This window comes from Saccostrea echinata, unplaced genomic scaffold (genome assembly GCF_033153115.1).
Source record: "Saccostrea echinata isolate AGI-Se365-2 ecotype Australia unplaced genomic scaffold, CSIRO_AGI_Sech_v1 ptg000056l, whole genome shotgun sequence".
Taxonomy (NCBI): Eukaryota; Metazoa; Mollusca; class Bivalvia; order Ostreida; family Ostreidae; genus Saccostrea; species Saccostrea echinata.
Window position 1 is genome coordinate 6564013 of NW_026889805.1, and position 13584 is coordinate 6577596.

A 13584-nucleotide genomic window follows, 5' to 3' on the forward strand; every position below is an offset into this window, starting at 1 on the left:
AAATCTTTTTTTTCTTAAGTGTATCTGAAAAATTTTCCTTATAGGTACTGCAGGTTTAAAAAGTGAAAACTACATTTTATAATGTGAAAGATCTTTAAGACAAGTCAAATTAAAAAAAAAATGCTAGTATAACCAATTACTCATTCTGATTTGAATTATTTGGTTTCTTTAAAGTCAATCACCCTTCAACAGCATTTTAACGTAAAAAGAACAGAAAAACCAACCAGGAAGTGATTTTAAAAAATAATAAAAAGTAGTCCATGGCCATCTTATCTAATGCAGTATTTGTTCCTGGAAATTCACCCTTTTGATAACGGTTAATTTCGATTTGTCATACTCATAGGCATCCATATTGATTTTAAAATTACAAAGCAAATATGAGGTGCATTATCAATAAAAACAAAACAGTAAGATATGCATTTGTGGCATGGTTTTGAGATCAAAATATTAGAGAGTTAATAACATATTGTATGCTGTTTTGTGTGTTTTTGGTGAATTTGGAATTCAAATGTTTGGAATTTTTAATCCACAGACGCCCTGACATGTAGGGCTACCAGGGTAAATCCTTTTGTACCCAAAAACAAAGATTAAAAAACAAGGAAATTAAAAGAATTAGACTCTGCGCATGTTGAATTTCGTGAATACGTTTCATTCGATTAAACGTTATCAAGCTGCCACAGTTCATATCTTTTTCTGAACATGCTAGCCTTATGTATCCGCATAGTAACCCTCAATAAATTCAGATTTATCACTGGTGTATCTAAAGAAGCAAACCACACAACGATTTATGATCAAATCTCAAATAAAGGGGTAGGCGGACAAAAATGTAGTTCTACTTTGTAGGCGTTACATATTTTAAAAGACCTTCTTAAGATGGTTCAGATATGAGCAGTGCGTTTTAAAAATTTATGGGCATAATGAGTTTTCCTTTACAGATACTTTGTTATAAATACATGTTTCCCTGTTGAAGTTTTTCTCTAAAATGAACAACCCCTCCCCCATCATTCTATTGTAAACTTATTGGAAAGGAAAAGGAGGATATAAATTTTATATTTTAAGTAATAGTTACTATGCAAAAGAAGTGCCCATGTTGTCTTATTAACATTTACTTCATACTATATTAGACATATCTGCACGGTGTAATTATTTGAGCGATACGAAAAACTGATAAAATATTTTATGCAATGCAAGAGCTCCAAGGTTGACCGCTCGTTGATAAGAGAAACTGTGACGTCACTCGTATCGCACAATGCTGAATCGGTGTCTTTACTACTAAATAAGTAAATATATGATGAATATTATAATTTAGCAGCTTTTGATTTAAAAAAAACAAATGCCTTAGTTTTTTGAAAAAGATTCTCAAATTATCAATTGAAGCCGATCAAAAACGTAAATGACATTGACGAATTATTGCTTTACCCTTCTTTCATTGGCCAAAAAAAAAAAAAATGAATTTTAATTGAAAAAGAAAATTCTTTTTTTTTTTTTTTTTTTTTTTTTTTTTTTTTTTAACTCTGTTTAACCTTGTTTCTATATTTAAAAAGAAAGCAGGGAATATGATAAATTCTGCTAAAGTTTTACTTTTTTAAAGAAATATAGTTTTTTAAACGTAGTCACAGAACTTAAGATGCAAGAATTCAAACCTTCCAATTCGGTCTAACCCTTTGAGTTTCGTGGTCTGAACAAATTTGCGTCTTCACTACATGATGAGACCTTCTTTAGAAGTGTTTATTGATAGTCAACACCCACAGAGTGTTTCCTTTATTCATATAAAAAAGGCAGAGCATAGAAAAAAAGTTGATAGTTGTATTATGTTTTATTGTCAGTGTATCGACAACTTTTATGCCGAGATAAACTAAAATCAAATATTTTTTAGTAGGCATAGCGTTTTCTATTATCTAAAAATTAAATACTGTCCATTGAAATTAATTTGTAAAGTAATTCACTGGCTGACACTCGTATAGGTTTTAGTCAAATTGCACTCTCTATCCGTTTCAATTGCGTAAACTGCATGCTTGGTTCCAAACAGGAAAACCCAGTGTAGAAGGATATACCATACTCGCTATCATCTGCATATGGTGTTTACGTCTTTCAACTAACTCCATACTCAGGAGCATGTTCCGAGTACGATCAATTTTAAAACCGAAGCAGACTATTGATAGATAAGTCGATTGTTATAAGGATTTCAACAACCTCGTTTAATGTCGGCTTTTGTAAATTCTGTGGTCGTTATAATGACCTTGTTAGCAAATATAACCTATCACTGGGTCGTATTTTGGCTGACTTGTTTCATACCAATTGTTAGGCCTTTGTTTTATACTGAATTTGAGTACGGAATGTTCTGTCTACCTGATTAATACCCAGGACTCACGGCGTGTGTGACAGGTCAATAGGGGATGCTTGCTCCTCATAGGCACCTGATCCCACCTCTGGAATTTTTCAGGGGTCGATCCGTGTTTTATGCCCTCTTCACAGAATTGTATTGTTTATAGATTTTTTAAAGATCAATCACTGTTTGTTATCTGCATTGCGGAATAAAGTGTTATTGTAGGAAATAACTTAGCAAATAGTTGATAATGGTAAAATCTTGATTTGTCTTTTCATGTATGTATATTTGTAAAGAATTAATTTTGTAAGAGTGTTTTGGCTCATTTTTTGTGGTTCCTTGTAAGAATAACGTATTGAAAACCAAATGCCCTCAATTATGTAAGTGTTACATATATCAAATCATAAACTGCTATGCTACATTCCCCCTCTCCCAAGGATACCACCACTTTTCTATGCACAGAGAATTATCTGAAGATTTCTTTACGGATATATCGTCCTTGCATCTCACAAAGCTTGTTTTGAGAAAAAAAAAATGCAATCTAAAAGGTCAATGGATGTGCCTTCAAACTGCTTCCTAATCTTCAAATCTTATACTAATGTGAAAACGGGGGACCTCACAGGATCACATTAAAATGCATTCTGTGGATTACAAACCAGTGCAATACAACAGATCTACTTAATGCAAGTATGCATGAAGGCGATTAAGAATTTTGAGAAATACAAGTTTGAAATTCATTTCACTGGATTGAAATAAATTGAAAAGTGTCAAAGGTTTCCAATTTTCCTATCTTACGGAGTTGCAGGGTGTTTCTGTTGAAAATAACAGAATTAAAGAGGTTCATTTGAATAATCTTTTCATAATCTTTAAACATTAATACTAAAGAAGAATAAAAACCAGACTCGCCAGTATTCTGTTGTGATTTTGAATACAATCATGTGTTCCAAACCTTGAGTCTCTTGATCTTAGCTTAAACCATTTGACTGTAGTAAAAATTTGACAGTTTTGTGGGCAATGCTAACCAAAACTCAATTTATTAAAGCCACTCAGAAAGATTAAGAAAATGGTGTTAGATAGGACATTTTTATCCACATTTCCGAGTAGTCTGTTTTCATGGATGGCAGAATTGGCTGATCTGTCTTTGCAGGATTGTAAGTTTCGCCAAGCTCAACTGAGCGTGTTCACTGAAGCAAGAATGAACAGCTTACAGTTAGATGGTAATCTTATTTCTACGATCAACGAAACATCATTACCATCATATGCCGAAAATATTGGTTTAAGAAATAACACTGTGATCTGGTATGATTTCGTGACTGGATTGAAAAATAATAAGCTTACAGGTTGGACAAACAGGTATGGCTAATTGATTATTCCATACCAAAGAATTGGGAAGGAAAGAAATTGAAAAAAAAACTTTTATTTGCCTTATTCGTCCTACCATCCGCTAAACCCTTATACAATATATATAATTGTAGCCATCGGCGTAGGAGTAGGTACTCCAATCATTGTTTCTTTGACAATAATATTATATCGCAATCTCTGGAACATCAAATTCAAATGCTACCTGTATCTCCTTAGAGCCAAGAGGAGGGGTACCAAAGCCTTGGGGGACGTCATTTCCTGTACGATGCATTTGTTGCGTACAATTCTAAGGACGTGTATGGGTCATTTCAGAAATGATACCAAGGCTAGAAAAGAGAGAAAAATTGTAACTATGTTTGGATGACAGGGATTTTAAAGATGCTAAAATTAATGAAGAAAATGATTTAGTGATAGTTGTTGTTTTGGAAGAAATTCTTACTATAAACATCAGTAAATCTCTCCATGTTTTGATGAAAACAATTACTTTTTAATGAGTATATTGATGATTTTCTTGTGAAGATTTTGTGCTGGCGGAAAAACTTTATTTTGTTCTGATTATAATTAGACTATTATAAATGACTCATCACTCATTGTGAGAGTAAAGTAATATGGAGATAACTAACAGTGATCAAGCTCAAAAGTCCATTGAAACAATACAGATCGGGAGTAGAGTAAAAGCATCTTAAAGCACCATAGGTGGGATCATGGTGCCATGGAGTAAGCATCCCTGTCGATCGGTCACACCCGCCGTATGCCCCTTGGCATAATCAGGCAAACGGGAAAATCCGTAGACAATTAAGTGTGTAAATAATGGCCTAACAATTAGTATGAAAAACGTCAGTCATTATACCCTGAATGATAGATTGTATTTGCTGACAAGGTCATTGTATCGACCATAGAACTTGCAAAATATTGACTTCAAACGATATCCTTGTATCATTCACTTCTTTGTCAGTAGCTTGTCTCATTTTAGGAATTGTTCGTATGTAATGCTCTTGCGCATTGAATCAACTGGGAGACATAAACTCCATTTGCAAGTGATGTATATAAAATCAGAATTTTTTTAACAAAATAATTTTGCAAATGACCAATGACAACATAAGTTAATTTAAGAGTTCACAAAGCAGCTATGATGTCAAAAAGCCTGGACTTTAAGGCGAGTTTCTGAAGTGTTAACTGTCTCTTTACATGTTCCTAAAAATACTCTCATATAAAATAATGTCAACTCGATTCATCCCAGTGAACTCAAAAGAAAAGACACAACAGTCTGTCGACATCTGTTTTAATATTTGTTTCCTGGCTATAAACATGAAGGGACAACTAACAAGTACTACTAAGTACGCTCTATGACAAATGTGAGGACTTCAGCTTTTCGTTGATAGCTTACCTTATTTATGCAGTAATATTACAATTTTACCTGAATATGGTATTTATGCCTCAAACGAAATCGGCACGCAAAAACATGTTCCAAGAAACAATCTTTTTATCATTTTTTAAACCGAGGCAGGCTACTGACAAATCAGTTGATATTATAGTGCTTTCAATAGTCTCACTTAAAGTCAGAATTTCGCAATTCTTAGATCTAACTAATGACCCTTTTGCAAATACAACCTATCGTTTGGCCATATTTGTTGTTAGGCCATTGTTTTACACTAATTTTGATTACGGTTTATTCCCTTTACTTAATCAATACATAGGGCTCATGGCGGGTGTGACAGGTTAACAGGATCAGGCACCAAATCTCTCTTCTGGAGTTTCCAGGGATCCGTGTTTTTGCCTTGCCCACGATTAGTATTTTGTACAGGATTTATGAGTTCGATCACTTTTCGTTATCTTCACTTTTTTCCTGTGAATTCTTCATCTGACATGTGTATATAATAGAAAAAGACCACTTTGCACAATGCTGTAACATTATCAATTTTTGCTTTTAATGTTTTTAAGAATTATTTTTTTATGTTGAAAATGCAATAAGTATTTCCTAGTTTTTAATTTTTATCTATATTGAATAAAGAACATAATCAAAATGTAAAAAATTACAAAAAAATCATTTTCAAAGAGAGTTACATTAATTCAATTATGCATCCTAGAGATGAGATAATGCATGTATCAATAAACAAAAACCTTCCATAAAAGTACTAAGAAATCCTAGTCATTCAACATTGTAAACATGTTTCGATTACAAAACTTTTACATCCTCAATTTTATTCAAACATTATACAAAATTAGTCATTTTTATGTTAATACAAACTGCATTTGGTAAAATGGTTTTACTCGTGTGTTGTTGCAGAAATACTGCAAAGTGCAGCAATTGCTGTGTGTTCACTGCAAGCTCGCAATAAGCGATAGTTCTTCCTGTACCCCTGTAGTCTAAGACTTGTTGCATATCTTAAAACGAACAAAATTTTGTAAGAAATTTTACATTAAAAAAAACTTATCATAATTTACTTTTCTTCAGTTCAATCAAAAAAATTATCTTAAAGTTATGGCCATCAACAAATGTTTTTAACAGAATTTCGTTGGACTCGTCTGAGCATTTCGAGTGTCACTGCCATGGACAAAATGAGTTGGTTATAAGTGCATCTAATTATCAATTGATGAGCTCAGCGATATGATGGCAATATTTCTCGCAAAAGGAGTTCGGTTTAAAACGTTTGTTGGTTTCTTTAATTTCATTAAAGATATCTTTATTTACGCATTTCTAAACAGTTTCGTTTGAAGAATCAGTGCACCAAAAATTATTGCTCCGACCATATTTATTTCATAATTTTCTTTAAAATACTCGAAACTTCTAGCCTATAAGTACTAAATTCGTAAAATTCTTGAAAATTTGGTACACGTTATTAGCAGAACTAATTCATATGAAGCAGGAAATTTATTCAAAATCTTATACATGAGAAGAAGAAAACACTTGCTGTGGCCTTCAACTCGACATGTAGACGACGTATCATCAATTAACAATAGTTATTTCCATTCATATGTCGACACGATATACCCCAGTGAACTTGAAATACAAGATTCCCGAGAGTATGACACATCTGTTTCACATTTGGATATTTTACTTGGAAAATTTGTTAATGGTAACCTAACAATTAAGCTTTATGACAAACGTGATAAATTAAACTTTTCAGTCGTCAACTTCCCTTACTTATGCAGGAATATGTCATTATCATCTGCATACGGGGTTTATATCTCTCAGTTGACTCGGTAGGCAAAAGCATGCTCTGCATATGAACAATTTCTAAAACAAGGTAAGTTATTGACAAACAAGTTGATAAAACAAGAATATCAACAGTTTCGTTTAAAGTCATCATTTCGTAAGTTCTATGGTCGATACTATGACCTTGTCAGCAAATACAATCTATCATAAAGTCAAATGCTGACTTACTTTTTTCATACTTATTGTTAGGCCATTATTTATACACTGAATTGTCTACGGATTTTTTCGTTGTTTCACGATCATGACAAGGAGCACACGGCGGGTGTGACCGGTCGGCGTTGGATGCTCGCTCCTCCATGGCACCTGATCCCACCTCTGATGTTTTAGAGGTCCGTGTTTGCTACGTATGCTCCTTAAATCGAATGTTCACTGGTTTTTTCACATAAATTGTTAGGCCATTATTTTCACACTGATTGTCTAAGGAATTTTTCGTTTGCCCTATCATGACAAGGAGCACAGGGCGGGTATGAACGGTTGACAGGGGATGCTTACTCCGCCATGATACCTTATCCCACCTCTGATGTTTTTGGAGGTCCGTGTTTGCTTTGCTACAAATTTTAATTGTTCCAATGGACTTTTGCCCTTGATTACTGTTCGTTATTTCCATATTTCATTATATATTTTTATAAGGCCTACATAAAGAAAAAATTAAGAAAGGTAACTCTTGCTCTGATGGACTTATTTTAATACAGTGTGGTATTCTGACATAAAAAGCTTCTTTTCATCAAATTTTCTAATCTAAATTTATTCTAGGTATGACATTAATTATTATTTTGTATAATATTCTACCTAATATCTTTTTATTTTTTGGTTAAGAAAATAAATTATTGCTCCTTCTTTTCACCGTGTCACATTTTCTTCATATCATGATTAGGCATAAGCTTAAATTCTGAGAAAGTTCATTCGTTTAATGCATTAAGCTTTTTTCCCACTAGAATCTAAGGCTTTTTGTTGATGAAAATCATGTTGGGGATATTTTTATGATGATAATGATGATGAAATTTAGAACAGAAGTTCATTAGACCTTAAGCGCATTCATTAATGGTAAAATGTGACTGAGATTAAGGAAGGATTCTTGTTTGGATGAAATGAAATATTCAAAGTATATTTGCTTAACTTTAATATTTAAATGTCAATGGTTTTTAATATCATATTTTTCTTTCCTTCTCATAATTGTACAATATACAACTTTAAATAGAAATGGTAACGGCGGCGTATGAAAATATCTCCCTTTCTACTTCCAACAATGAATATACTTGAAATTTTCAAACAATCAAAGGCTTAAATTAAAAGAAATTTTTGGAGTAACTTGAATTAAAAATTATGGACTAAAGTTTTTAATTATATCAAATGAAAATGATTTTCCAAATGAAGAACAATCTTGAAAATTTAATACCAGGTATATACGAAACATAAAAAATAACTACTATTCCCTGAATATTTAAGAAAATAGAGGAAATTCTGGTTAGCCATTATCTATTTTTATCTCAATCTGGTAGTATCATGTGATAGACCCTGTGTGGTATAGTTTTTTCTGCAAAAAAAATTGTCATTTAAAATACAATGTAGAAGTAATCATTACATGTGTAGTGGTTTATATTTCTATTTCATAGCCCTCGTTTCGTAAATTATATTTTGCAAGTATTTGTTTGTATTTCAGTCTGATAATTCTATTTACCTTATGGTTTCAGTTGTTACTTACGTAAAACCCCTTTATTATTTGTCTTTTATAAGTTAGGACATGTGTTGACATTCCACATGTTTTACTTTTTAAACAGGAAGTGTCGTCCATGTTGGGAGTCTTTCCCTAGTATTTTGATAGCTGTGTTCTGATTGGTTAAGTTAGTTGTAGGATCTTTGATGTTCATTGGCTTTTATTTTTGGGCCTAGCTAGGGTATTTAAAGCCGTGTTCGTGTAGTTTTCTTCACTTGGGTTGAGGAACACGACCTCATGGTTAGTTCCTGTTTACTGTGCTATGAAAACCTCATGGTTTATGAGCACTATTTGATTAGTACCTTAGAGTGCTAAGAAAACCTCATGGTTTAATAGTACTCTAGGTCTTAGCTAGCTTTAGTTTCACGTTTTTCACGAGTTCTAGGTTTTTGTTAGGAAACAGTTAGGATGTAGGTTTTATAGAGTAAATTTATTTTCCCCTTTCCAAGTCCAGCCTGGTCTAGGGATTTGTAGATAACAGGTATAATTTCTAGAACCACTATTTATTATTTATTTTTGGTGTTGTTTATTTTCTGGGTTAGATATTTTTAGAGTCCAGATTTAGCATTATTATTTTTAGTTCAACTCTAGAGTGTTGATTAGTAGAGTTCATATTGGGTGATGTAGCTCATTTCCCTTACATTTTTCCAAATCATTGACATTTAGCAGTTTTTAATAGGATTTTTGACCTTTTTCATAAGTATGGAAGCTCAGTAGGGACATAAATTATTTTCATAGGTTTTTCACATTCCTCCCTTTATTCTTGTTTAAATTTTGATTATTATTCATTAATTGTTATCATTTACAAAGGTTAATTCTCACTTTATTAAATTTCTAAAACTTACAACTGTGTTTTCATTTAGCGTTGATCATAGTTCAGATATCCCCTTACCTGGGTTGACAAACATAACTGGAGATAGTTTACTGCTTTAAGCCAAGTTGGCTAGTAACTTTGTTAAGTCATTCATTAAAGAGTTCTACTTCCGGTTACACATGGTTGGCAATCTTAATTTGAATCTCAATGGCAAGGAAAAGATAATGACCTTGACCTGACCTTGCTCCTATAATAAAACGGTCAAATTTGATCTAATTGATAACATTATCTATTGATATTGTCTTCTTGAATTTATTGATATTGTCCTCTTGAATCTGTGAAATTTTAATTATATTCTAAATACAAGAAATACGAGAAGAAGTTTCAGAGTTAATTTCATTTCCACTCGCTGTTGTGCCAGCAAGGAGATCTAGAGGAAGGCCACGGGTCAGACAATGGATCGGGAGGGGAGTGATCACTATGGTGCATATCAGATCCACTTTTTCTGCGAATGGATATATGGCAGATTTTGATGATCTTCTGGACGTAGTATCCCCGGCCATTTATAAAGAAGCGGGACACATTAATGAGAAATTCAATTTCAGCATCAGATCGATTTACTCTTACACTGCGTAAATTTTTTGACCACCGGTCAAATATAAAATTAATCGTCTATTTGAAATATATTTAAGAAGGAATGCTACACCAAAATTTATTTGATGGATCTTCAAAACATCAATTTTAAACTAAGATTTTAGCATTGAAAGATTGATATTCGCTCTTAATTATTTGATACGATTTGTTTCAAATTTATTCAGCGAAAATGTTAAAAAAAAAAAATACATTTTAAATTTGAACAAGCCGTAACGTATAAAAATGTTGAAATATTCTTTTAGAATATTGAATTGGTCAGTAAAGCATAAATAGATCACCCAAATCCCAGACCACTGATTGGCCAAAGATAGAGAGTCTCATACGACTTGCTGTACAGAGTAGAGACACGCTCTATTCGAACGCGTGGAATATATGACTCCGGGAAGGTTTAAATTCCGTGTAATAGCCCAGTACACACGGTAGCATTTTGATGTATATGACAAGGTTTATACAGCTTGCTTTACCGTGTAAACCGGCCTTAAGATGCACACTGACATACCATACCCCCCTTCCAGTGTTCTTTCATTTTGAATGAATACACTTCTCAAAAAATCCTTCATATAACGAGTGTCAGGAGTCCTGCAAAATACTTAATTTTCCAGTGCGAATTACCTTGGCTACGAATTTTTCTTACACCGCACTACTTGTAAACAGAAATAATGATGACTGACACGAAAAAACCACGTCTTGAAAATGAGCGCACAAGCACGAGTCTCATTTTTTATGACTTCTACTCTAACGAAAATCTCTTCAAAGACCTAAAAATTTGTGTGAATGCTCTTCAAGAATGGAATGATTATACACTGTGCATGTTGAAGATAAATCACTGTAACGCCGAGTGTCCATGCACATTTTCTAAAGCCTATTGCATGGCGGCTAGGTACCGCTATGTGCACGGTATAAGCAGCTCTGAAATTGTGAAAAAGTTCGCATTCTCAAGTATTTTCAAATACGGCGAAGAATTGCTGACATGTTTTGCTAAGCCCAAAAATGAATCTCGCTTGCCACAGAGGAAAGGGGCAAGAATTGCGCTCGAAAAATTGTTCAGTTTTATGTCCAGTGGACTTGAATGTAAGCAAATTTTGTTAAATTTGTTTTCAAATCTTGTCAAGCTGTTAAGTTGTCACAGAAGATGAAAAAACTTAATACTTCGTATAGAACATAGCTTTCTGTTGAAAAAAAAATATTTTAGGGTCCTTATGTTGGTAAACAGGTTTAAGTTGTAGAATTGCACAAAAGATTTCAGTGATAATTTGCAGATCAATCAAAAACATATCCGATTTTCTAACATTGAAACATTTCAGGAAGTTATGAGGGTGTATTGTAATTTAAATGTTGAACTTTATTTGATTTAATTTTCAATACATGCAATATATAATATGTTCTTCTTTATAGTTATACACTTTAGGAAAAAAAAATCATGATAAAGTAATCATTAGATCCAAAGCACATCATGATTATTTAGAAAAAAGAAATTGCAATTTAATCAATTACTATCCAAAAAAGGAGTAATTTTAAAAAAGTTATAATTGTGACCTATTAGGTAAATGACTTGATTCTTTTCTTTCATCTCTAGTGACAGAGAGTTGCTTGAGGAAGAATATTAAAGGTGTTCCCGAATCAGACTGGAGTGTTGTGGTTGCTCATCATTTGCTCTCCAAACTTGCTGTGTCTTCATTTTACCTCATTGATCAAAGTAGAGGCAAACAGAACAGGTGCCCTTGTCAGTGTGGAGAAAGTCTCACAGGAACTTATGGCGATTCAAGCATAGGTTTGTGGATATTTTGTTTGCAATGACCCTAGACAGTGATCAGTTTATGTGTCTGATTTGTACAGGTATTCATTGTATGGTGTTTATAAACATATGATCATTAATTTAATTATCAGACATGCCAAGTATTCCAACAGTGCACTTTATTTGTACAGTTGATATGATTGAAGAAGTTAATTTCTGTGTCAAAGAGGAATGGATAGATATTTTCTGTCATCTGATGTATGTAAAAGCCAATGGGGGTCAGATCGAGTCCAGTTATTAGGAATGAGTTGTTATTCTAATATACTGAAGGGCCTCAAAGTAGTGGTGCATTTTAGCCTTTCTTTATTGTTAAAATTGTATTGACACAAAGCTACATTAATTTTTGTTTTCTTTTAGGTTCTCCTGAAGTCTGGCATGGGTTACTGGACATTTTGATGAGTGTTTCAGTCAAGTTTATGAGTTTTGAGGATCCAGATTCTCTGTCTGGCTCTGGAGGTCATTATATAGTGAGAGGAAAAGAAACAGACTTAAAAAGCATCAGAGAACAAATAATAGCACAGTCAATTGTGTTCTCATTCTTTCAAAGGAAACTACACCCTGAGTATGTGCATCACTTGATACCTAGTATTGGCATCTCAAAGGACATGCTTGTGGTTTATTTATATGATTGTAATAATGATATACTCCTAGAGAGTTCAGAAATGCCTTACCTTACAACACAAGGTGCTCTTGTTAAACCAACCATTGTAGCACTATGGCTAGTGTTGAACTATGAATTCTTATGCTCAGGTATAACAAAAGGTATGAATGATTCTGGTGTCAAGAGTAATTTTACTCAGCTTGTTCATGAAAAACTGAAATTATATGACAAAGTTACTGTCCCTTGTGATTCATCATGTTCAGGAGAAGAGGAGCAGTGGACCTGGGGAGCCCGACCTGAAAATGATGAACCGGCTCAGAGGTTCAGTGATGTGAACATGTTGCAGCCATGGAAACTTAGTGATAGTTCATGAAGAATAATTGTGATTTTGTGTTTTATAGATGAATCTTCATAATGTTTCAGTTTAAATAAAAGTGGACTTTTTTATATGGCAAAAAATGGTCATTGAAACAAAAAAAAACAGGGTACAAGTCTCAAGATGATTAAAGATTATTTAAAACATGGGTTTTGGCCTAGAGACTATAGTTTTTTTTAAATTAATAGATCAAGGCAATGAAGCAGTCATGAATTAGTTATTAATTATTTATCAATTGAAATAAATAATCAATTTTGCTATAGAACAGTAAATGGGAATGAAATATTTTGAATTCCATTGTCTCTAGCTCTCTGCCTCCTTGGGGCATGAGAAGTGTGACCAAAACTATCAGTCTTCAACAAATCTTTTTTTACATCCGAACATCAGGCAGACAAACTATTGGTATGATTATAAGCTTTGAGAAAGCCCTTAATTGTGAAAAACATGTGCCCTGGACTCAGGCTCCAAGGTGGGACAGAGTTGGTCTTTTCTGGACTTCTTACAGGAAGACTATTTATATGATTATAATAAGTACATGTACTACATTTTAAACTCGCTTTGTTCTGGAGGAGTATTGGACGGTAAGGAAAATCCCGGAATTCTACGAAGAATAATTATTAGAAATTCTCTAAGAAAAACAGGGCTTCAAATTGTCAATTCCATATGCAATCACCTTATGTATAGTTGCAGATCTGTAGCTCTCTGGTATAGAAAAGTTGAACAGG

General features: G+C 33.2%; 1 protein-coding gene across 1 annotated transcript; it reads left to right on the forward strand.

Moving 5' to 3' along the window:
- The first annotated feature begins 10753 nt into the window (after positions 1-10753).
- On the forward strand, positions 10754-12952 carry LOC133172984 (uncharacterized). The gene is made up of 3 exons (XM_061307851.1): positions 10754-11158; positions 11664-11858; positions 12240-12952. The coding sequence occupies exons 1-3, from the start codon at positions 10897-10899 to the stop codon at positions 12854-12856; spliced, it is 1074 nt and encodes a 357-aa protein (XP_061163835.1). The 5' UTR covers positions 10754-10896; the 3' UTR covers positions 12857-12952.
- The last annotated feature ends 632 nt before the right edge of the window (positions 12953-13584 follow it).